Here is a 25,121-nt window from a genome sequence, read left to right as displayed (position 1 = left end):
AAGGCCATTTCTGGTACAGTGAAGGATGGGGGCTGTAAGTGAGGCAGGCTCACATTCCTCAGTAGCTGCAGCTGTAGCAGCCAGAAGGAGAAGTTGATGTTCTTCTCCGTCGTACTTTCAGCTACTCAGAGCAGATACTTTTCTCAGCAGCTGGGGGCTTCCATCCCCTTCTTTCCACGGGACTTTAAAACCAGTCTGTTATCCTCACCCAATCTGAATTTATGTTTATCATTTTATGTCAGTCCATGTTCTCCAACAGTAACACGCATTTTAAATACCTACCCTCAGACATATTAGCCAGTCTTTCTTAGTGAAGATGTTGGCATCTCTAGCTAATAAAAGCAGCAGAAGCCACCTGAAGTCCTGAAAGAAATTGGCTAGATTTAGTTTTTAAAACCAGTCTGCTTTGTATTCTTTTCGAGGTCAGAGACACTCTTTTAATTTGGGGGATGTAATGAGCATAAAAGGAGTTGTAATCTGAGAATGTAGTACAGACTAATGAAAGGGATAGACAGGAATGTTCAAGAATATGAGCCAAGGCGACTTTCCCAGTATTGGGGGGTATGTAAAGAGACCCTGGGATGTGGCTGTAGGTACAGCTGAGGTCTGTAGCTCATAAAACATGTCCTTTTATCCAGTCTCCAGGCTTCTTAAAAAATGTCTGACAATTTTGGGCTCCAGAATTTCCTCCAGTTTGATATTTCCAGAGCTAGGCAGAGACCTCTAGAGAGCCACATCTGGGCCCCGCTGGTGCTAGCAGGGTGCTGCCACTGACATTCTAGCAAACACTGAGCCATCTGTCTGTACAAGGGCAGACAGGGACTTCTGCACGTGTACCTTCCAAAGAGCCTTCCTCACTGGATGGGGCTGTGCTTTTTTATGCCCTTGGGGAAACAGGTGGAGCTAAATAATAATTATACATTTTCCAATTTCAATGTGTGTGAGCAAACACAAAAAGATGAAAAGATACTACACCTCCAGAAGAATTAAACGTGTGATTAGGTATGTCACATTGATAACTTAATTTGGGGTTTCCTAACAGACAAAGAGAACGCTGTAGAACTGAAGGACCCCTGGCTCCCATCAGAATCTCAGTTGTCCCAAAGTGGGACTAGTCAAGTCATCCACTATTTGGAAATGCATTTTGGTCAGTATCCTCACCAAGCTACAAAATATTTGTTGTCAACTCAGGTTTTTAGCTAACCTAGTTCTTGGGATAGGACTAATTTTGAATAACTGAATCTGGGGGGTGGGGTAGCATTGTTCAGAATCTAAAAATAATGAAAATATAAGCATTTGGCAGAGGCTATGTTTGTATATTTTATTGAGACATGGTATTACTCTATAGCCCAGGCTAGCCTCAAACTCAAATAGCTCCTCTTACCTTAAATTCCTGAGTTTTAGGGTTACAGTCATGAGCTGCCATGTCTATCTTAACAAACTTACCTTAGCTGAAGATTTTGTGTTTTAGCAGAAGGTTTCAGTGCTCTCTCTTCTCCATGTCAGGATCACATCACCAGTTGCACCAACTTTAACTTTAGGGAAAGTAGTTGTTAGTTGGGAGAACTCTTTAATAATCTTTCACACAGTCATGCTCTCTGCTAGGCTGGTTCATGGGTATCCTGTTGAAGCTGGTGTGCCCCTCTGCCCTCTCTTCTTTCTCCACGTTACTCATGAGTTCTGTGGTTCATGATTATGCAGCTGAGATCTTCCTAGGGGAATCTTTCTCTCCTTTATCTCTTACTGTCTAAAGTGTTTAGCCAGGACAATCAATGTACTGTTTAGAGTTAAGTTTCAAAGGGAAGAGAGATCCTCTCATCTCCTTCTGGTCCCCTTTTTATAAGTCATAGGGAGGGGAATCAGGCTTCTGTGGTGGAGACCAAGCAGTTTATCTTACAGGAGTCACTTTCCTAGCTGGATCACAGATAGTCAGTGAAGGCTACAGAAAGTCTCAGCTGCCCTCTAATTCTGAGCTATGGTTTTAAACATGTGTCATCTCAAACAAACAAACCAAAACCAAACCATACCAAAAGAAAACAAACAAACCCACAGGCTCAAAAAATCGGGTGCCAACACATTGGCCAATGCCCTTCTTTATTTGGTTTGAACTATTCAAGTGAGATTCTATTCTAAGTTAAAAACACATTATTTGAGGATTAGCTGATGGATATAGAACAGGGAAATTTCATGTACTTAGTTTATTCTTCAGCAGTTGACTTAGAACTCATGAGGCGACATGTAAATATCATGCCTAGTATAGATTGTACATTTGGAGTTACTTTGTAGTTGAAATACTAACTGGTGGGTGTGACATGAAAAAAAAGTCATGAGTGGTCATGACATTGGAGTTTGAAAAACTTTCCAGTTCTAAGTATTAAGGCCTTCTTATGGAGATTAGCCGGGACTAGAAGAGCTTTTTACAATACCTGCTTTCACCTCCAGTATGGCCAAAGCTGCAAGTAACGTTTATCTGTAGCAACAGTTCCAGTCATCTGACTAATTAAAGTGCAGAATGTGCTTTGAAGACAGAGTGCATCACTAAGTACTATTATTAAAGCCTTGGAGCTAAGGTTTCTGTTTCAGTGGAAGCCTAGTTATTGTTTCCTGGGCTATTAAAATAATATCATAATTGTGTTTTCTCTAGGCTCTTGGAAAGTTGCTTACAATGACCTCCAACTAATGAAAGGCTCAGAAAGACATTCTTGTCCAAAAACTCACATCATTAAGTAAAAATACAATTTCCAAGATTCTAACCTATAGCAATGTTGTCACTTCTGAAAGTAGATGAAACATTTTTACTCAAAAGAAAGATACAGCAGGGCTGAGGAATACAAAACTTATAAGCTCACAGAGTCAAAACCTCAAGCTTGAAGTGTGCAGTCAAGCTATATGTTAGGTGACCCAGTATTTCAGGTGAGGAATGTGTTATTCCAACTTTCTGGCTTTGGCGTGAGCCAGGGAGAAGCCTGTATCCTCTCTGCCAATGTATTTTATGGTCTCACTCGGAGCTTTAAGGTTTCTCTAATGCCCATGTGTCCCTGAATCTGATGAGGACACTTTTCACTGGAGCATTTCTAGTGCAGTGTTCCAGGAATTATGATAATTCATTTGCTTTACTTTCAAAGCATAAACGTAGTATTTAAAATTGTAGGGCAATTTATTAAAATCAATTGGTAACCCACAAGTCCTACATTGTGAGTTCCGACTCTGGAAGAGTTTCAAAAAAAAAAAAAAAAAAAAAAAACAAAACAAAACAAAACATACATCCTCTCAGGGCTCAGGCAGGTCGATGCTAGGCCAAAACCATAGATGGTGTCAGCTCACCGTACCAATTAAATAAAATCTCTTTTTTCACTTTGTGTCAAGTGAAAACAGAAAACTGAACAGACCACAAGGCAGCTTGTGTTTCAGACTCTTGGTGTCCTTGCTTACCTATAAACCCTCGGGACCACCTGCAGCCATTTATTTACAAAGTAAATGCTTTCTTTACGGATCCCTGGTTAGGTCATAATAAAACACAGGCAAAACTTAACAGTTAAAAAAAAAATCCTTCCCTCCCCCAAGAATGTCTAAGTTAGGAGTTGAATGGAGAAAACCCTGACATTGTGTTACAGGTTGCTAGGACAATGGTCTCAACTGTGACTTGCCTACAACATGTCTCACTGTGTGCCATTGGACAGTTCACTCTTCTTAAAGATTAGGTGTGATATTTATCTAATAGGAGAAGGCCCAGAGACTCTTCATTACGCTCAGTGTTTGATTATGTAGATATTGTAGAGGTGTGGAGGTTGTGCTGGCTACTGTTAACTCCTTACCTTTTAAATACAATGTATCTTGTGCTTCGGCATACTGGAAGCAGGAAGGAAGAGGCTTTTGAACAACTGGAGCAGAACCGAAATTTCTGGCCAGGTCCTCTCTCTTCTAAGTCTTTAACTTCACAAATGACAGATGAATCAAATTCAATGGAGAAGTTTTTGTTGACTGTGTGAAGAAGTGAAAGGTAGCCCCTGTCTTCAGGCCATCTCTAGCAGAGCAGGCCGAGGCTTGGAAACTCAAGACTGTCATTCAAGCACAGCAGGAGCAGTTAAATGTTTCTTCTCATCCAGTCTGGTTAGGTTTAAAAAAAAAAAAGGAAAAAAAAAGAGTATCAACCGGGGGCAGTAGTTGCTTTGAGTTTTTTTGTATTTTTGACGTGTGTTGTGGTGATGAAAAGAGGTCATAATCAGCTGTGGATAAAAAAAGTAACTTTTGAGGACTCAGAGAAAGTCGAGACAGAGTAAAAGGCGGCAGAGGCCCATTTGATAGGTTTAGCTTCCTGCTCTTAATTCCAAGAAACCCTTGGTTGCTTTCAATCGCTTTCTGTAGTTCTTTCAAATCCGTTTTTGTTTGTTTTTTCTTTGTTTTAAGTGTAGAATGGGGGTATAACTGTAGCCGCAAGGACCAAGAAAAACAGGACACTGTAGCTTTATAAGGCGCGCCCTTTCTGACTTTTGAGGTGGTAAACTTGAGGGAAGGAGTACCGAAAACCCGCTGAGGGAGTGATCAGCTCTGTCTTGCTATTTTCAAAGCTAGAGCTGTCCGCAATAACTTATTCGAAGCCGCTCGCCCTCTCCTCTTCGGGCCCCTGGGTGTGTTTGTATTCAGAGTCTACATTTCTGTTTCCTTCTTCCCAGCATTCCAAGTTTTACGAACTGTGTTCAAAAGTGAAAGGAAGGCTACGTTGGAAGAGAGTTTATGATACTCGGCAGATGCGGGTTTACTGGCGCCTGCCTTGTCCCATTTAGGGAAGGGGCCATGTCTTAGTCTGACCCTTGGCTCTGTCTACCTGGGCACAAGGTGCTTGTGGGGTCAGTTATTGAATGAATGAATGAATTGTATCCCAGTAGACCCCAGTGGCAGACCCTCAAGTCCACCCGAGGAAGGTGGTTCCGAACGGAATGTCCTTGCCCTTTGACTTAGCCCGGTGCTCTCTACCATGTCCTAGTGTGGAGGCCAAGGAATGGGGCGGGACACTTGTGAGTTATGAAATAATTCTTCAAAAAGTTCGTGTTCAGTAAAGTACTTTTCCCCTTTTATTCTAGAGCCCCGCGTGGCGCCTGAGCCAGGCTACCAGCTCTCCCACCTAGAAGCAGTCCGGATGCACCACCGCCATCCACCACCGCCATGGCTCTTCTCCTGGGCTGTCGCCTTGCCTGCATAATGCTGCCTGATTCTTCTATCCATGGTAGTCGGGTATACATAATACAGCTTGTGAGGAGATCCGAACCCCCATTTGGGGCATCCCGATTAATTAACCCGCCGCCATCCACCTCCACGGGCACGCGCCGCAGGGTGGGAGGGGTGTGCCGCCGTCCCCGCGTGCGCTATCTGGGAAGCTGAGGTAAGAAGGCGCACATGGGTAAGCGTCGTTTGTCGTCGTCGCATACTTTCCACGCTGCCCAGGGCTACACCACTACACGGAAAACTGGGAGGCAGGTTTAGGAGGCGGGGTCGGGTGCCCACCGTCTTGGGCTCGCCCGTACCCCTCAGTAGATTACTCCCCACGCCCCCTACCCACACTAGAGGTGCCAGTTCATCGGCCCTCATCCCCCGCCTGCGGCGCAGCCCATTTGGGCACGTCCTCGGTGGGCCGATTTTTCCCGCTTCCCCTTCGCTTTATAGGGGCCATTGCTATGGGTCGGTCCTCTGAAGAGGTTGGGGCGTCATCAGGCTGGTTAGAAAAGCCCGCTCCGCGGCGGGGACACTCAGTCGCGTCGGCACCGCGGAGCGGGCTGCTTCAGGTGGCTGGTACCAGCGGCGCTCGCTAGCTCCCAGCTCTCGGGCTCGGGGCTGCAGCACCGGCTGGAACGAACCCTTGTCCCAGCGCTTGGCGGCGGCAGGCAGACGGGCAGGCAGGCGCTGCCTTGCGTGTGAGTGCGCCTCACTCACATGTAAGTCCGGGAGCGTGGGGTCTTCCCGCCCAAGTGCGAGGTGCCCGACACGGGCAAGAGCACCGGGCAAGAGCCGGGACAGGGCAGAGGCGCCTGGCGCTGCTGCCCTGCCTCGCGCCTCCCAGGCTCCCTCCAATTTGCTTTCTTTTCTCTTTTCTCTTCTTCATTGGCGTCCCCAAGAGCTAACCTAAGGAGCACCTAAGGGTAATAGCAAACTCTTGTCTTCTGCACCTTTACACTTTCCTTTTTCTTGTGTTATTGTTATTTTGTGTCTTTTCTATACTCTTTCCCCCTCTTTTCTGAGTTGTTGGGCATTTCTTATTTCTTGCTTGCTTTTTGGTTTCGTGATGTTTGTTGGGTGCTTTTTTGGTTTGTTCTCGCTTTTTTTTCTTTGCTCATCCTTTTTGACGCTAACTCTTAGGCAGCCAGCCCATCAGCCCCCTTCGAAGCCCGGGAAGCCTCACTCGGTGACCCCAAGACAGCAGAGCAGAGACTTCAGCTGAGCCCCCCGACACGGGGCGCACAGGAGCCGGGAAGCCCGAGGCCGGGGGCAAACAGACCGCCCGAGCCAGGCGCGAGCCAAGCACCCCGAGGTGGCTGGAGAACCATGCTGAAGATGGCCATGAAGCTCAGAGCCCGAGCGGCCGAGAGCGAGAGGAAGACAGCCGCGGCTGCCGCCGAAGTGGCTGCCGAAGCTGCCGTGGCGGCTGCGGTGTTGGCAGAACCGTTCGCTTCGCAGAAGAATGGGAACCCCGCGAAGCCCCCGAAGTCCGTCAAGGTCTTCGTGAACGCAGGGCGCGATGCGCTGCCCGCAAAGTTGCTGACCGACAAAGAGCGCAAGAAGATGGAGAAGAAGCTTCTGGAACAGAGGAGAAAGGAGGAGAAGAAGAGAGAGAAAGAGAGGAAGAAGTTGGAGAAGATGATGAAGAAGAAGAAGAAGAATGTGCCAGAAGCCCGAGCAGAGGCCCGAGGCCGCGAGGGCGCCGCCGCCACCACCGCAAGCGAAGACGAGGGCGCCGCTCAGGGCGCCGCCGGGCTCGGAGAGGGCGCCGCCGCCGGGGGCGCGAGTAGGGCCTGGGCCGAGTGGGACAGTGACACTGAAGATGAAGATGATGCCTACTATGCGCCTCCCCGCGTGGGGGGCGTCGTGTGGCGGCCCGGGCCTGCCAAGGTAGGCGCACTCAGCGCGCACATGCCCCTCGTGGTGTTCCTGGTGTTCTCGGTGCGCAGCCCCTCCTGGGTGCTCAACTTCCTGCTACAGCGGCGCACGGAGCAGGGCAGAGGCTGCGGCTTCGTGTTCGGGGCGACCTGCTGCTTCAGAGTGTTCCTGGGCTGCGCCTTCTTCTCCTTCCTGAGTGGTCGCGCCAAGCGCAGAGGCCGTGGGCGCTCCCGGGCCAGGGGCACCGGGCGCCGGGGGCGCGACGAGCGGCTCATCTAGTCAGCCCCCCACCCCTCCACCACCACCATCTACATTGTCATTGACCACCACCACCACCATCAACACCAACACCACATTCACCACCACCTTCCACCACCATTGCTGTGTAGTGTGGATCTTTATTAGTGCTTGTGTGTGGACACATTTTCCTTTTCGGTTGCAATGTCCTTTGCTTAGTGCTTTCCTTGCTTTTCTCCAAGTTCCCTGCTCTCTGGCTCTCTCAGTGTCTCTCTCTCCCTCTCCCTCTCTCTCTCCTTTTCGAAATTTTCCTAAGTCCGGGCCCGCACTCCCTCCCTTTCCGCCCACCCCGGCCCCTTGGCGGCGCCTGCCCGCCCTGCTGCTGCAGGAGGAGGGGGATCGGGGGCCGCCCGGCCCGGGGGTGGAGCGCTGGCATCGTGTGAGGGGTCGTCACCACCGCGGGGCCGCCCCCTTTTCCCCCGCCGTACGGCCAGGCCCCGGCCCCGAACTGCGGGTGGGGCAAGGGGGCGACCCCTCTGTGGAGCCGGCCTGGGCTAGACGTGGGTGCTGGGACCCCTGCCCGGCCTCTGGGCACCGCCTCCCGGCGCCCGCGCCCGCCCTCCCAGCCGCGGCCCTCCTCCTCCTCCTCCTCTTCCCACCCCCCTCGCCGCCGTCGCCTCCGCCTCCCCCCGCTCCCCCGCCCGCCGCGGCGCTTTTGGGTCGGGGCGGCGGGCCCGGGCCGAGGCAATAAGAGCGGCGGCGGCGGCGGCGGCGGCAGCAGCTCCCGCGGCTCCTGCTCTGCTCCGCCTCGGCCCCGGAGCGAGGGGCGGAGAGCTGCGCGCTTGCCTTAGTCCGAGCCGCCACCCTCCCCGCGTTCCCGGCTTTCCCGGCCCGCCCGAGGCCGCCCGCCCCGTCCCCGCCGCCCCGCAGCCCGGCCGCGCCCCGCCGCCGCCATGGGCTGCCTCGGCAACAGTAAGACCGAGGACCAGCGCAACGAGGAGAAGGCGCAGCGCGAGGCCAACAAAAAGATCGAGAAGCAGCTGCAGAAGGACAAGCAGGTCTACCGGGCCACGCACCGCCTGCTGCTGCTGGGTAAGGGCGGCCCGGGGGGGAGCCGGCCCGGCCCGGGAGTGCCGCGGGGCGACCCGCAAGGCCGCGCGCGCCGAGCCCGCCCCCCTCCCCGGCGCTCTGGCGCTCGCTCCCAGGCCCTCTGGCCCGTTGGGCCGCGCGCGTGCAGGGGGCGAGGCCGTCAAGGGGACCCCTGGGCTGAATTCGGCCGGGAGGGGGCTGCAAACTGGGCGTGGGGCCCCTTAGCTCGGTCTCGTCCCCTCAGTTGGCCACACTCCCCCCCCCCCACACACGTCCCTGGCTCGCGGTCCGCGCGAGGCCTACTTAGTGCCAGGGGCCAGGGTGCGTGTCGGGAGGGGGAGGGGAGGCTCACAGGGCCCCTCGGACTGCGACAGAGTAGGGCTAGGGACAGGAAACGGGCCGGCGGGCCCAGGGAGGGGGACCCGCCTCACTGGGGCGTGCGATTTGTTGGGAGGGGGCCCGAAGAGAGGCCAAGGCCACTAAGAGGGACTTGGGGACCTGGGCCCGGGAGGCTCTGGCGAGGGAAGTAGCCGCCTGGGTGGGGGGGCGGGTGACATCAGCCCCTCGGAAAGGACGGGGCGGTAAAGGTGGTGCAGAGGGGGGAGGGGGCGCGGGCAAGTCGTGGCGCCGAAGTGGGGGGGGGAGGGAGCGTGGCGGACTCTGGGCGCGACTCGGGGCGATTCGGGCAGGACCGACTGACTGTGCGCGGAGCAGACGTGTCCTGAGCCAGGCCTGGCCGTGGAAGGAAGAGAAGGAGAATCAAATCGAATAAGATCAAAAAAAAAAAAAAATGAAAATAAAAAAAAAGTACGTAAAGTGCCCAGTGAAGCCAAATGACACGTCATTTCACAGTGTGACCTTTTCTCCCCCTTCTAGACTTGCAGGCTTTTTTGAAAAGCAAAGAAGAGCATTAAATGGTAGCAGATGACCCCCCCAGCTGTGTCCCCTCCCGTGCAGCAAACAATTAACACACGTTTTCCTGGTACTCAGCCTCTTCGGGAGTGGAGACAAGTGAAAAACTAAAATCCTGTCTTAAACAGACTCATAAATAAGATAAAAACTAGAAAAAAATGACATTTGTCTGTAAATGGCTTCTTGGTTTCGAAATGGCGTTTTTAAAATTTTTGTCCTTTTCAAGGTGGGAGGGGGGAACTCAGCGCTCTGAGGAGACTCGAGTAGAAGCTGATGAAAAGACATTAATTAGTTGTTTGGCAAGTGACATTTGGTTGTTTGGTTTTCCTTCTCTTTTTTTCACTGCGGCTTTTCCTCCTTGGCAGAAAAGAAAGAAAAAAAGAAGGGGGGGGGGATCCCAAACTAAAAGGATGTCTCTCCTCCTTTTTTCTTTTAAGGTCCTGGGGTGGGGGGGGCAGCATAAAGCACAGAGACACACATGAAAATTGTTGAAACGACCACAAAAACACCACACTGTGTTAATTAGAACGGAAGCTTCCCACTTCTTGGTATTTTGGCTATCTGAATAAATTTGTGCGGGGTCACTTTTCAACAAAGTAGTTTAAATATCAAAAATAAAATGTAGTAGGCTGTATTAATTCGCGGTGGCGTTTGGTTTGATCTTTTTGGATGGGGTCAAGTCTTTGTTCTCCCTGGGCCAGATTTAGCAAAGCAAAAAATTAATAAGTGAAAATAATCCCGTTGGTTGTTAGTGCTTTTGAAATTCAGTAATTAGATGATATATGGGAAACGTCTAAACGCATAAATATGCTGCAAGTGTCAATATTCATACACCTTGATTTCAAAGTACACACCTGGAAACATCTAGAATCTTCTGTCTGGTGCATTTTTGCTCATATGAGTGCTTATTTAAGTCCACTATGATGTTAATGACACACCAAATTTCTAACGCCTTTTTTTTTTTGTGTGTTTACAGTGATTTCAAATGTCCCCACTTATTTGAGACTGCAGTTGTGAGCCCACCCCGCCTGCTCTGAAGTCTCTGGTCTACATGGCTGCATTGTGCCACAATTTATTGATGACCTTTGGCACAGAAATCTGTTGCCCTAGCTATTGGCAACATTTTACATTTCTTAAAATTAAATAATTACCCACAAAGGAAACCTAATACTCCCAACCTCCTTTTCTTTAACCCATCTTAACTTCTAGTATGCAAATTGCAGAGCCACAAAACAAACAAAAGCCCGGCAGTTACTTTTCAGCCCAATTTTCTCTTCTTACAAATGTGGAAACTGAGGCACGGATCTAGTGCTCTCTCCCCCCCACAAAAAAAGTGTCACAAATGTTACCATTCTGAGAATGGTTCCTTCATGGAACCCCCCCACTCAAATATTGCCTTTTATATTTAATTTATGAGAATTTTGCTCATTCAGATGGTGTCTACTCTGAAATCAATGCTGCTGTGGAAACCAGTTTCAACTTTTACAAATCTTGCTTATAGCCTTGTGGAGGGATGGAGAAGTGGAGGGGTGAAGTGGAGGGGTGGAGAAATGGGGGGGGTAAACTGAATGCTGGGTGGGGTGGGGTGGGAGGAATGCGCTTCTGAGCATCAAAACAGAAACAATATGGAGAAAAAGAACAAGATTTTAAACTATATATATATATTTAGATTTTTGTGGGAGGAGGGGGAAGACCATTCCCATAGGGAATACTGGTTCAAAAGTACATTTGCAAAAAGAAAAGCGGAATAACTATCTTCCCTCTAACTTGATGGAAATGGGGTGGGGCAGGAGGGTCCTCCAAATACTATTTTAGAAGGAAAAGGTGGTTTAAAATGGAGGCTTGTGTTCCTATTTACTTCTTTAGCTGAGAAAAAGCCTAGAATCTTCTATTCAGGACCTTCCAGGAGTATTTGTGCATATAATTAAAGTCTTATCTTTTTTTTTTTTTTTTTGGAAATTCTTGGTACTGTTGATGTTGCATGTTGCCTGATGCTAATGAGGTTTCAAGTGCCATGTTTGATAATGAAATGTGTTTTTTGTGTTTTTTTGCTATTTTGTTTTTGCTCCCCCCGCCCCTCTGCTGCTGACAGATAATTGATGGGCCTTCCATTTCCCTCTGCAACATGGTAGTTGTATCCAGAGAAAAATTTATCTTTAGAAAGATTCCTTTTGTAGGGGAAGGGAGTGGATAAGTGGATACAGTGTAGCCCTGTGGTTTTAGGGTGGACCTGAGGCATGCAAGAGAGCAGCTGCATTGTGGCGTTGGGAGGTGCTGCAGCGGGACGTGATAGGGGGAGTCTGCAGTGTCTAGGCATTGTCTGCCATTCCTGAGTATTTTAGCCATAAAATGACTAACAAACAGGAAATTAGGTGGCTGCTGCATTTCTGTGTACCTTTGACCACATTTCATACTAAGTTCACAGTTTTGACTTAAAATTTTCACCACTCCAATGACAATTACGTCATTCCTTCATGGCCTCATGAGTTTTAAAAACCCAAAGAGAAAACAACAACAAAACTCACAAGGAAAAAAAAAAAGCTGCTTAAGAACAGCAGAGCCCTTAATTCTTGCTTGTTACTCTATGGTGAGATACTTCAGGTAGACGCTATGTTGGACGCGTTTGTTGTTTCGCTGCGTCGTCATGTGAAGGAGGTTTGCAGTTGTGTCACTGTGTGTGTTGTTGTGTGCTGCTTTTGCTGCTTTCCAAGGCCATCATCCAGGTGAAGTGTGACAAGCCTGTTTCTTAACCCAAGCCCTCACTTTCCTTTCTCAGGTGCTGGAGAGTCTGGCAAAAGCACCATTGTGAAGCAGATGAGGATCCTGCATGTTAATGGGTTTAACGGAGAGTAAGTGTCAAATCCGAGCAGGGCACTGAGCAGGACAGGCCTTACCTGGCCTGTAGGAGACGCAGGATTTTTGAAGGAGTGTATACTAACCTCTAGAAAGCACAGCTGCTAATTGCCACTAATCATTTTTTTCTAATTTGCATATTAGACAGCCCAAGAAAGCTGATGGGTGCGCCCCCACACCCTTCTCAACCTTTGGGGCAACAAATAGGAATAAGAGTAAGAGAACCGGTGTCCACCCAAGCGGCCCCTCGCGCTGGAAAATGGTGCCTGGTTGCAGAGGACAGTGAACAGCACTTGGCCGGGTGACAGCGTCTCTGAGGCCAGGTCCTCTGCCGCAGCCTCGTCTGCTGCAGTGCGGCTCCAACATGGCCGACGGGCCTTGGCCACCCCTTGACCAGCCAGAGCTGGCCAGCACAGGAGGTTCCCATCCACCACCCTGCAGGTTTCACTGGAGTCAACTGGTGTAGGGTTTTACACTCTCATTTTAGTTACATCTTCACTTAAAAGTTGGAATCCACAACCCTTGCCGACAAGCTTCAAGCTTCTGAACCCCTCCCTGTTTCAGAATTAATGTGATAGGCAGATGTTTCTTTCTCTAATTAAAAAATAAATAAATACTCCTACCTGAACAATTGGAAAGGAGGTATGAAAATGGTAGAAAGACAGGGAGTTAGCTACTTCAGGCCAATCCAGGGGCTGTTTTGCCTTTGAAATGACCTTCCTGGTTTAAGACAATATGGCGATGCAATACCGCAGTGAAAGATTTTTCTTTTTAAAAAAAAAAAAAAAAAAACAACAGAGATACGTGGCAAATATGGGGTCCTGCCTCCCATGAAGAATGCAAACTGAGGAAGCAGTCAATAAATAGGGAGTTTGCCTTTTCTGCATGGCCCCATTGTTCTCAGTGCTGATATAAGACAGCAGGCTCAGGGACCTAACTAACCCTGGAGAGGGGGACTGGTTTCCGTCCCCTCCCATGCACTCGGTGTTGGAGAAACAAAAACTGAGCGGCACCTTTCAGCCTGCCACAAGCTCATTTTCATGGAAACTTCTAGAATTTGTTAGCTTAACTAATCGGGTTTTAAAAAAAGATGACATCACCCATGTGAAAGTTTTGGGTTCGTGTGCTCCTCAAGTTACAGCCCAAAATTCAATGATTAGTTAATATACAGAAGTGGGGGGGGGGGTGGCTCACTTGTTTTAGGATTCAGTTACTACTTTGTATTTATAATCTATTAAATAATACATTGACACCTATCAGGCACCAATTCTGGAATTAGTGATTCCTGATATGCCTCCCTCAAAAAGCCTAAACAATGAGATTGGCACCTATCAGTCAACAAAAAGAACCCACAAAACACCCTGCCCCAGGTGTGAGGGACTCTTCAATCAGAGGCTAGTTAAGCAAAATTAAATGTGGCCATGCGCCACAAATTATTTCTTCGAAAATATTTTTTCTGTGTGTGATGAAAGCTAGATACACAATTTTTTTTTAAAAAATGCAGCAGCCATTGTTTAACCCCGCGAAAGCAGTGTTATTCCTGAGGTTTAATTACCTCACAAATTTCCCTAAAATCTTAACTTTTTGATTTTTATATATCATTTCTCTCCGAGTGTTAATGTGGTGGAGGGTTCTAAACCAGAACTTCTCATTTCTATTTTCTCTCTGAAAAGAGGAAGAAGCCTTCCCAGTTTGCCTTCTTTGTGGATCTCTGAGAAGTTAAATTTAGCCTGTGAAAGTGATACTCGGGACCTCCATGGGGGGCTGAATTCCTTATTTGGACCCCGTCCAAGGAAGGTTCTTTCACTGTCGTATAGCCAGTAAATGCGGTTCCATCTTGACGAACAAGTCAAGACCTGACCCTCGCCTCAGCCCCGCTCTTGGTTCTTGGACAGAGCTATTAAATATGCCCTAACTGTCCATGGCCTGCCTACCACTACATTTTTCAATATTTATTTGACCTTCAGAAATACAGAGGGCAAAAGTAGATTTTTCCCTAACTCAGAGCTAACTTCCTGAAGTTTAATGTCAGAAAAAATTAATATTGGTTGAGCTAGTCGATCTCAAAGCTGAGTGTCAATGTCCTGTACATAGCCCCCCACCACCACCACAAAAAGGTTATTTATTTTGCACCAAAAAGTCAGGAATAGGAATGTCCCATTTGTGCCTTTGTGGGCATGGATTGGACAAGAAGATTCTGACGTGCCCTATCCTCAAGAGTTAAGTCTGTGCCTCTGCTCCCTGGTGCATGTGCATTTAGCGAAAGCAGAGGAAAACAATTACCCGTCCCTCCTGTCTCCAGCCCGAGTCTCCTGAGGGCCCTGCTAATACAGGAAGGAAGGTGTGGAGTCTCAGTAGACATCCCTATTTAGCCAGAAAGTCGACCTAAGAATTAACTGGGAGGATGGTACGCAGGACTGTCAGGTTTTCCTACCTGGCTGTTTAGAGGTACAGAGACTGTGTGGGTTTTGTATGAAATTACAGTGCCTTGCAGATAGGTGAGCTTTCAATCTCTCTTTAAAAGGGGCGGCGAAGAGGACCCGCAGGCTGCAAGGAGCAACAGCGATGGGTAGGCACATTCAAAACCAGAAAACTCTTCTAACAAACCAAACAAACATGAAGATCATAGTGGGGAAACCGAGGACACAGACTGGGGAACAAAGCAGAGATCACCTCAGGGCCATCAGCCATCTTGGTGTGCATTTGCAAATGACGTGTCAACAAGTAAAGTGCAAAACAGAAAATGTTTTTGGCCCAAAGAATAACTAGATGCAGCTGGGGGAAAGTTAGCCATTTCAGCTTCCATTGGAAATTTAAGATCTTGAGAATCGATGTTTTTCATACGGTCTTAATTTCCCCCCAGTTCTACTAAATTCTGCCCATACAATGGTTAATCTGACTTTAAATATTCAGACCCATTTGGAAAAAATAATCTTAATTTTATTTCCTCAATTAAAAAAAAATATGCCTAATGCCCCTCAGGCAGCAGGCTATTGACAACCTCTGGCCTTAAAAATTATTTAAAAAATAAATTGAACTGTTAATGCAAGGCACTTTACATTAATCAGCGAACAAGAGCATTTGTGACGGCACCCAGTCATTCTCATTGTTTATTATTTTGCTTTCTCATCTCTACAACCATCTCATGCCTGCACACATACGCACACGCATGCCAGGCATCCGTCCAGCGCCATTTGCTCACTAGCATGCAGGATGGAGGGGCTGTTCCTCATATCAATTCATAGAGCAGCTTCCAGCCTAGAACACGGAAGAGGAATGGCTTCTGAGATGGGCACGGGCGGGTCAAAGGATCTGGGGGTTGGGGACAAAGTGACTGACACATGTCTGTTCATCTGTTTCTTTTAGAGTCTATTACCCCCACTAGATGATGGCTACAGTCCTCCACCTTCGCTATGTCCTACCCCAGTTATCCCAATTTGCATGCTGGAATTGCCCGGTCTTAGGAAACCACTAATAAGAATACTATTCTGTTGTCTGGGGAGGGGGAGGGGGGACGGGTCCCTAACCTATTACCTAACCTTTAGGCGTAAGTATAAACAGAAAGATGAAATGAAGTCTTTAATTGGCAACAGTGTAGGAGAACAGCAATCAGAAAAGGCATCGATATATTGATAATCTGCTGTACCAAAAGTTGGCATCTGAGAAGTGTGACAAGCCCCTACTGAGAGAGCCTCCTATATATTGTGTGCTGTGCTAAGCCCTTCAACCCTACTAATACCTGCACGTTTTTCTTCCTATGACTCTACAAGTAAAAATAAGTATTAACACTCCTGATAAATAAAACTCTCTGCATGTTTCAGCAATCCCTGTATCTTGCGTCTGTCTTCTGTCTGCTCTTTTGTCTGTCTTTCCCCACAAGCACAAAAATAGGGTATGAAGGTGGAGGATGGGCTCCACATAGCTTTCCCCTAACACTTAACAGGAGAGGGGGTAGGACCTACTAAACATGCTAACCCCACTAATCTGCCTTACACTTTTGGGGTGGGGGTGGGGGAGCAGTATCCTATAGATACCACCCACCCCAACTTTCCAGTCAGAATCCTGGAACTGGCACATGTCTTGCCTCTGTTAAGTAGCTTAGAGTCATCTAAGAAATTTCCTCTGAATTTTTACAATCAACGGGGGGGGGGGGGGGGGGGGCAGTGTGATGGCTCCATCTACATAGTAATCGCTTCAATGGAAAGGTTTGTTTTAGTACTACACACCCGAATTAGATTTTAGATTTTCTATTTTAGCTGTTTTATACTGGATACACTCCCACACCTATTCACATACGTAGATGAATGCTGAACACGTTCTCAGAATATCTGTATTTTAAGACTGGAAGCTTTCCAATTATCATACTACTAAAATATCAAACTGAATGAAGACTCTTCCCTGGGGAAATGCTTCCTTCTACCTGTGTGTCGACTGGAGTAGTTAATCCAGTTATCCTCACTTTTCCGTTGTGGAGCCTTAAAACCAGACATCTGGGACTCGGTACCAATGGCAGGAAGCCATTAAAATAAAAAAAGTGGGAGTAGATTCGTCCCAGGACAGGATAGGGGAGGCTCCACTGAACTCTATGTTGGAGTATTGGGGACACCAACACATGCTTCTAGTCTCTGACATCTACGTAGCTAGTCCCAGAGTCTAACACCAACTCAGAAATGATTGCAGAGCTGAGCTTCAATGTGCGCCGCCTTCTCCAACCCTAACAAAACCAGTCTCACTGAGGGGTGGGCATACCATGCCTCTAAACTCAGGGTGGTGGCTAGAGCTTTGAGTCTGAGGGCCCCAAGCAGGTTTCAGGTGCCTACATCTCCCATATCCTGAGTGTTCACCCCAGCCCTAGGACAGCCCCTTCTGCTGCAGTGACCACGGGACTTTAAGAGTTTCTTCTTGCCCCCTTTTCCTGTTCTGGGTGGTGGGTTTGCCTTAGTTACATGTGTGGAGTGAGAGGCAGCTTGCCCTCTTCCTGTGGGGAAGATTTGGGCTCTGATTTTCCCACTGTCTCAGCCCTGTCAAAATCCTGGTAGCAGAGCTCTCACCCTCCCCCCTATTGTTGAGAACACCCCCAACCTCTAAGCCTTGCAGGCCCTTACCTAAGAGATGGGCCCCAAGAAACGTATATAGTGAGATCATTCAGAACACAGCTCACTCCCCAAATACAAAGCCTACATGGAAAGAAAGCCCCGTTCAACTATCAGCTATTATACATCTAAAAAAAATGGTTCTTTGGGTGTGGTCCTATTGTTGGTCCTGTCCATGATCTGCATATTCCCACTGTATTGGCTGGTGTGCACATGACCCCAGGCCCCACCCCTTAGGGTTAGAATTAGGGTTGCATATGACCCCAGGCCCCACCCCTTAGGGTTAGAGTTAGGGTTGCACATGATCCCAGACTCCCGCCCCTTAGGGTTAGAGTTAGGGTTGCACATGACTCCAGACCCCTACCCCTTAGGGTTAGAGTTAGGGTTGCACATGACCCCAGACTCCCACCCCTTAGGGTTAGAATTAGGGTTGCATATGACCCCAGACTCCCACCCCTTAGGGTTAGAGTTAGGGTTGCACATGATCCCAGACTCCCACCCCTTAGGGTTAGAGTTAGGGTTGCACATGACTCCAGACTCCCACCCCTTAGGGTTAGAGTTAGGGTTGCACATGACCCCAGACTCCCACCCCTTAGGGTTAGAGTTAGGGTTGCACATGACTCCAGACCCCCACCCCTTAGGGTTAGAGTTAGGGTTGCACATGACCCCAGACTCCCACCCCTTAGGGTTAGAGTTAGGGTTGCACATGACTCCAGACCCCTACCCCTTAGGGTTAGAGTTAGGGTTGCACATGACCCCAGACTCCCACCCCTTAGGGTTAGAGTTAGGGTTGCACATGACTCCAGACCCCCACCCCTTAGGGTTAGAGTTAGGGTTGCACATGACCCCAGACTCCCACCCCTTAGGATTAGAGTTAGGGTTGCACATGACCCCAGACCCCCACCCCACTTGCAGGCATGAACATGACCCCTAGATCCTCACTATTGGTGGGCAACCCCAGATTCCCACTGTATTGGTGGGTACCCCAGACACTCCCATATCACCACTATCAGTGGGCACCCCATTGGAAGGTATGCACGTGATCCCCCAGATCTCCAGTCTTGGCAGATATTTCACAGGATCCTTAAGCCCCCACCCCATTGTTGGTTATATACATGTCCCCTAGACTCCCACCCTATTGGAGGATATGCATATGATCTCCCAGACCCCCACTCCATTGTTGGGTATCCCCATGTCCCTCATACCCTCACCCCACTGGTGGGTATGCACATAACCCCCAGACCCTCACCCCATTGGCCGGTATGCATATGCCCCAAGATCCCTACACTTCTGGCAGGCAGGCACATGACCTACCCCCCCATCTCCTCCTGTGGCCCGCTTACCACCTCTCCTGGCACTAGACCCCATCTTAAAATTCTACTAATTGATCTTCTACCCTGTTCCATGGGGTGTGTGATTTAACTATCTCCCATCTTGTGACTTCAGTGGTAAATGTCAGCCAAAGCACCTTTGTCACTACCACCCTGGTCCTCTGCTTCAGTTTCCTTCTCAAAAAGAGCCTGTTTCTCTCTGTTTACTACTCTGTGCCACCAGGCCTCATCCTGAGGGTGCTATTCATGTTGGTCTTCTAACCCCCGCCCCACTAACTATGCAGAAGACAAAACTCAGACAAGATGAGGTCTGCTCCAAGCAAGGGGGTGGAGCTTTGCTGGTCCCCTCAATACAAGCTCATGATTCTCTATGGCTGTGCCCGGCATATAGGCTGTCTACTAAAAGACACAGCATTTTGAACCACTGTACCCTCCATTGAGTTAGGATTCTTTCTGGGGGAGACCACCTACCCCCATAACCAGAAGATGTGGCCTGTGACCTGTGGAATCAGTGACTCTGCATACAAATCACCCTAGAAAGGCCATATTAGTTATCCCAAAGGCTAGTTACCACAAGCAAAGGGAACAAACTCTACACAGCTCCTCCCCCCAGCATACATGAACCTCATGCCCACCAACAATATGGGGATCAGGACTCCTAGCCACAATGGGGAGCCCATGCAAAAGTGCTGAGAGCCACAGTACCCCAAACAACATCTCCTCGTGACAGATGCGCATATATTTAAATAATTAGATTTACAGATAAATATGGGAAACCCTAACATCAGTAATTAAACACTTGTCACCTCTGGGTCTCACAACCTACTGAATCCCAAGTCCAGCATGCCTTAACCCTACCTCTGCACAAACTTCGGTATGCTAATCAAGTAAGAGCCACGGAGGAAGCAACCGGTGTGGTCAGAGCAGCAGGTAGACCAGGTGCAATTTCTGGTACAGTTAATCAAGATCTCGATGCCATGTCTTAATCCAGCCTCATCAGGCCTGTCCTCAGGACATGCTTGGCAAATTATAATCTATTTGTATTTGGACACCTCCCATCTACAGATCTAGTCCACAATTCCTCGGAGAACAGAATACTATGCTTTTTAGTTGATGTGCCTCAATGAAGAGAACACCCTGGTGGGCAGGATGCAATATGATTTTATTTTTTTTCTTTTCAATCCCACTGTAGTGAGAAGGCCACCAAAGTGCAGGACATCAAAAACAACCTGAAGGAGGCCATTGAAGTATGTGCCTAGCCCCTGGCTCTTATATTTTAGTAACCCCCTCTTCCCATAGTGCCCCTCCCTGACTGCTTTGCTAAACCGTTTTCAGACCATTGTGGCCGCCATGAGCAACCTGGTGCCCCCTGTGGAGCTGGCCAACCCTGAGAACCAGTTCAGAGTGGACTACATTCTGAGCGTGATGAACGTGCCGAACTTTGACTTCCCACCTGTAAGCTGGTTTCCCCTGTCCCTTTCACCTGAGTCCCAGTGGGAACACAAGGGCCAGACTTAATTCCAAACCTATGCCTAAGACTAAAAGATGATAAATATGTGATTACGGCTTTGTCCAGAATGGATGAGCAAACTTCTTCACCTATTCTAGACCTCAAATAGTCCTCCATTCACCACGTAGTACGTTTTTATGTGGGAAGAAACCTCTTAACAGGGAAACAAAGATAAAGTCATCTGACTCCCATGACTCTGTGTCTTGGAGACAAAATGGCAGCCTACCCACAATGCATCTGATGTCATTGATGTCTGCCACTCTGATATCTGGACAATATTCTAGCCTTGGCTGATATCTCTACCATAGGAGAGTACATAATTCTGGGGGAAAAGCTTACTCAGTTTGCTTGCCCCCAACCTCACAAGAATAACAGGAACAGCCACCCGAGACTGAGCTTTTCACTCCCCAAAGATGAAAACACGCTAATTAATTATACAGGTTTCTGAGTGTTTAACAGGACTACAGGTTCTTTCCGAGCACTGATTCACACAGGGGCTCACACTTGGACTCACATAGTGAATGATGGCCTTTCAGGTTCCAGGGGTGGGGTCCCTGATTGGTGCACATACATATCTTTCAGCCAACGTTTTTCATGGTTCTTTTTCAGGAATTCTATGAGCATGCCAAGGCTCTGTGGGAGGATGAGGGAGTGCGTGCCTGCTACGAACGCTCCAATGAGTACCAGCTGATTGACTGTGCCCAGTAGTAAGTAGCTGCTGGTGCTAGCTCTCTCTCCCTTCCTCCCTCCCCCTGACCCCCCACATGACAAAACAGAAGCTCGGAAGCTAGGAAACTACAAACCCACCAGTAGTCAGTTCCAGTCTGGTTCATTTGTTTTATAAAGTTTTTAATTGCACTTTATAGCATACTGAGATTGTTTTACATAAACAGTTAATACCTGTTAGATCAAGGCAAAAATAATTACTTGCAATAAAGTGGTGCAACTCACTGAAGTCACCTCTAAGCATTTAGGGGTACATACAATGCAGCAAGCATATACAAGCCCCTCATACAAAATGCACAGAGACTTTTGGTTGACTAGTGCCTTATAAGGTACTTTGGCTTCACGGGGCCCAGTCTCCTATAGGGACTTGCTGCTACATATATAGTCATGTGATGATTTAATACACAGTTATATATTCTTTCAAGGAACTGAAAAGCTGTCCCCACAGGCCCCAGCCCCCTCCTCCAGCAAAGTTCCTGATTTTTCTCAAAAGTTTGTACTAAAAGCTGGAAGCACTAATTATAGAAACAGAAAACAAATGGAGATCCTGGAATTGTTTGTGATTTGAATTTTGGATCCAATTCAGGAGTTAAGTACAGATACGAGATGAGGCTCAGCTACCCGGTGGGGAATTGCTGGGTCGTTTTCTTTAACACTGGCTTAGCCAGGTTCTTTGTCCATCTTTCCACTTTGAAGATCTGTTGTTGAAAGCAGTGCACTATACTCCTGAAAACTGCACCACGAGCACCAACTGTCCAAAGTTTTGGGGAAACTTGAAGAACAAGAAAACAACTTTAAAGTTGTATAAGATGCCTCCCCAGCCTGAGCACACAGTGGCCTGCTCATTTGTTTAACTGCCTTTATGCTGGAGGGCAGGCACTGGGCCTGGACCTGGTTCTTAAGCTGCCAGGTTTGTGTTTGTTGAGCTTCAGTTTGGCTGGCCCCACTCCAGATGTCTTCTCACAAGATTTGGTGCTAAGGATCTATTTATAGAATTGTGGTTCTGTTGCCATGGCAACATGCTGGAGGCCAGGGCGGCTGGGGAGCTATTTCTGGGCCTGTGCTGTAATGTAAGATTGATTGGACCAGTTAGTGTATCCCCTAAGCCAGACTAACTCGGATCTGGTAAAAAGGAAGGGAAGGAGGAAAAACACACACACACACACACACACACACACAACAAAAAAACTCAGGGGCTTTCTTTAAATAGACTATGCTCCTTTGTGATTCTCTTTTCTGATTGGTCTACTTTAAAAGAGTTCCCAACCCTCTGTTCTCCCCCCACCACGCCCCACCATCCTCTGAGGCCATATTAATGTGCTACTTTTTCACATTATATTATCCCAGTCTTGTAAAAGGCAAAAGTTAACTTTCCTGTGTTTAGCCGAGCAACTTTTTTTTCTTCTTCTTTTTTTTTAACTAAAAGTTTGCTATCTGGACTGTTCAAGTCCACAGACCCAGTAGATAGGAAGGGAACTTCGTGTTTGCTTCCTGTTCAAAGTTGTGAATGCAAGAACGGCCCCTTTGTGCCCACTGCTTGTTTTGGCTCGGTTCTCAATAATCAATGAGATTCTTCCAAAGCAGATAGGGAAGGCTGGTCCTGCTTTGTCCTGGAACAGAGGCCCGTGCACCCTTACACCCACAATTGTACCTTGCTTTAGGAAAGGGATTTTAAAATTCCCTTACATGTCAGAGGCAAAGGCCGAGCCCACCACCACTTGCTTTGTGGGGGAAACACACGACACACACTGACCACCATGTCTCCTTTTATTCCAAGCTTCCTGGACAAGATCGATGTGATCAAGCAGGCCGACTACGTGCCAAGTGACCAGGTATGTGTGAGCCTCTGGTCTCGTGGCTGTGGCTCCACATTGCTAGTTCTCCTGTGGGCAATTAGGGTGAGACCCACTGACCCCCTCTTTGTTCTAGGACCTGCTTCGCTGCCGCGTCCTGACCTCTGGAATCTTTGAGACCAAGTTCCAGGTGGACAAAGTCAACTTCCAGTAAGTGAATGGTTGTCGAGTCCCAACTCTCTGGCCTGGAGAGTGGTGAGCCCAGGGTACTGACCCAGTGTTCTTGCTTCCAGCATGTTTGATGTGGGCGGCCAGCGCGATGAGCGCCGCAAGTGGATCCAGTGCTTCAATGACGTGACTGCCATCATCTTCGTGGTGGCCAGCAGCAGCTACAACATGGTCATTCGGGAGGACAACCAGACCAACCGCCTGCAGGAGGCTCTGAACCTCTTCAAGAGCATCTGGAACAACAGGTGCGTGGGGGTCTCCCCGACTTGGCTCACCCTGTAGGTCTGCAGCTCGCTCTGGCCACAGCCCTCACCTGATCCCTCTCTCCTCAGATGGCTGCGCACCATCTCTGTGATCCTCTTCCTCAACAAGCAAGACCTGCTTGCTGAGAAGGTCCTCGCTGGGAAATCGAAGATTGAGGACTACTTTCCAGAGTTCGCTCGCTACACCACTCCTGAGGACGGTACGTTCACTGCGTTGGTTTAATCAGGTCGTTCTTGGGCAAAAGGTATCTCTTAGCCCCTCCCACTACAGAAAACTGAGGACACTTATTTCCCTCATTTTCATAGGCAGAGATCAAGAGTTTGGGGGTGATAGGCTACAATGGTGTCAGGCTAATTCCACTAAACTAATTAGCATAATTAATAATATTTATATTTTTTTTGCAGCGACTCCCGAGCCCGGAGAGGACCCACGCGTGACCCGGGCCAAGTACTTCATTCGGGATGAGTTTCTGGTAAGCAGGACTTACCCTCACTTCTCCTCTTAGGCATTTTACACTTAGAGCTAGATTTGGAGACTGAGCCGCCCAGGCCTTCCATTGTATTTTCCTGTCAGCTGACTGGTCCTCTGGTAGGGGGAGGGGCTCCTGGAGAGGGTTGCTGACCGAGCCTCTCTCTGCCCACAGAGAATCAGCACCGCTAGTGGAGATGGGCGCCACTACTGCTACCCTCACTTTACCTGCGCCGTGGACACTGAGAACATCCGCCGTGTCTTCAACGACTGCCGTGACATCATCCAGCGCATGCATCTCCGCCAATACGAGCTGCTCTAAGAAGGGAACACCCAAATTTAATTCAGCCTTAAGCATAATTAATTAAGAGTGAAACGTAATTGTACAAGCAGTTGATCACCCACCATAGGGCATGATCAACACCGCAACCTTTCCCTTTCTCCCCAGTGATTCTGAAAACCCCCTCTTCCCTTCAGCTTGCTTAGATGTTCCAAATTTAGTAAGCTTAAGGCGGCCTACAGAAGAAAAAGAAAAAGGCCACAAAAGTTCCCTCTCACTTTCAGTAAATAAAATAAAAGCAGCAACAAAGAGAAATAAAGAAATAAATGAAATAAATGAAATTCAAAATGAAATAAATATTGTGTTGTGCAGCATTAAAAAATCAAAATAAAAATTAAAAATGAGCAAAACATGGTGTTGCTCTTTGATTTGCGGCGAGTGGGTCCCGGGGTCCACAGGTGGGATTGGTCTGTGCACCAACTAGAAAATGGAGGACAGGTTCCAGGGCGATAAGTGGGGTGAGGAGTTACCACTATAGACTGGGGGAACCTAATCTTTGGTGCACCAAAGCTCCTACCTGTTATCCTGGCTCCTGCCCCCAAGCAGTTGCTAGCTGCATTTTGACCAATTGCTCACCCATTTGAGGCTAGCAGCCTATGAGGAAGGCTGGGAATGTATTGGGGTGGGGGTCTACCATAAATAAGATGGTGTCACTCAATAAAACAAGCTTTCATTATTGGGTGTGAGAAGAGGGACAAATGGGGAGGCCCAACCTATGATTGGGCATAAGATGTGGGACACATGGGGAACCCAACATATGATTGGGCATGAAATGGGGCACACATGGGGAAGCCCAACATATGATTGGGTGTAAAATGGGGGCTCAACATATGATTGAGCGTGAAATGGAAGCCCAACATATGATTGGGTGTGAAATGGGGCCCAACACATGATTGGGCATGAAATGGTGGCCCAACTCATGATTGGGCATGAAATGGGGGCCCAACACATGATTGGGCATGGAATGGTGGCCCAACACATGATTGGGCATGAAATGGTGGCCCAACACATGATTTGGTATGAAATGGTGGCACAACACATAAATGGGCATGAAATGGGGGCCAACATATGATTGGGTGTGAAATGGGGGCCCAACACATGATTGGGCGTGAAATGGGGGACACATGGGGAGCCCAACATATGACTGGGCATAAAATGGAGGCCCAACACATGAGTGGGTATGAGATG

General features: G+C 48.3%; 2 protein-coding genes across 2 annotated transcripts in view; both read left to right on the top strand.

Moving 5' to 3' along the window:
• LOC308427396 (guanine nucleotide-binding protein G(s) subunit alpha isoforms XLas-like) overlaps positions 1-24,283 on the top strand; it is a gene marked incomplete at its 5' end in the record, with an annotated part of 48,616 nt that extends 24,333 nt beyond the window's left edge. The window contains 13 exons of the mRNA XM_080925531.1: positions 7,643-7,840; positions 8,178-8,418; positions 12,104-12,176; positions 14,705-14,749; positions 19,797-19,851; positions 19,940-20,059; positions 20,724-20,821; positions 22,618-22,672; positions 22,770-22,843; positions 22,927-23,106; positions 23,194-23,324; positions 23,530-23,597; positions 23,769-24,283. Coding sequence (XP_080781657.1) covers positions 7,643-7,840; positions 8,178-8,418; positions 12,104-12,176; positions 14,705-14,749; positions 19,797-19,851; positions 19,940-20,059; positions 20,724-20,821; positions 22,618-22,672; positions 22,770-22,843; positions 22,927-23,106; positions 23,194-23,324; positions 23,530-23,597; positions 23,769-23,915 — 1,485 coding nt within the window. The 3' untranslated portion in view covers positions 23,916-24,283. The remainder of the gene's footprint in view (positions 1-7,642; positions 7,841-8,177; positions 8,419-12,103; positions 12,177-14,704; positions 14,750-19,796; positions 19,852-19,939; positions 20,060-20,723; positions 20,822-22,617; positions 22,673-22,769; positions 22,844-22,926; positions 23,107-23,193; positions 23,325-23,529; positions 23,598-23,768) is intronic.
• On the top strand, positions 5,761-8,284 carry LOC308427035 (uncharacterized protein). The gene is made up of 2 exons (XM_080925074.1): positions 5,761-5,930; positions 6,111-8,284. Exon 2 carries the CDS (start codon positions 6,538-6,540, stop codon positions 7,366-7,368), a length of 831 nt encoding a protein of 276 aa, XP_080781200.1. The 5' UTR covers positions 5,761-5,930; positions 6,111-6,537; the 3' UTR covers positions 7,369-8,284.
• Positions 24,284-25,121: the final 838 nt, after the last annotated feature.

The sequence above is a fragment of the Micromys minutus genome, assembly GCF_963924665.1.
Source record: "Micromys minutus genome assembly, chromosome: 11".
Lineage (NCBI taxonomy): Eukaryota > Metazoa > Chordata > Mammalia > Rodentia > Muridae > Micromys > Micromys minutus.
This window is presented reverse-complemented; position numbering and strand designations above follow the sequence as displayed.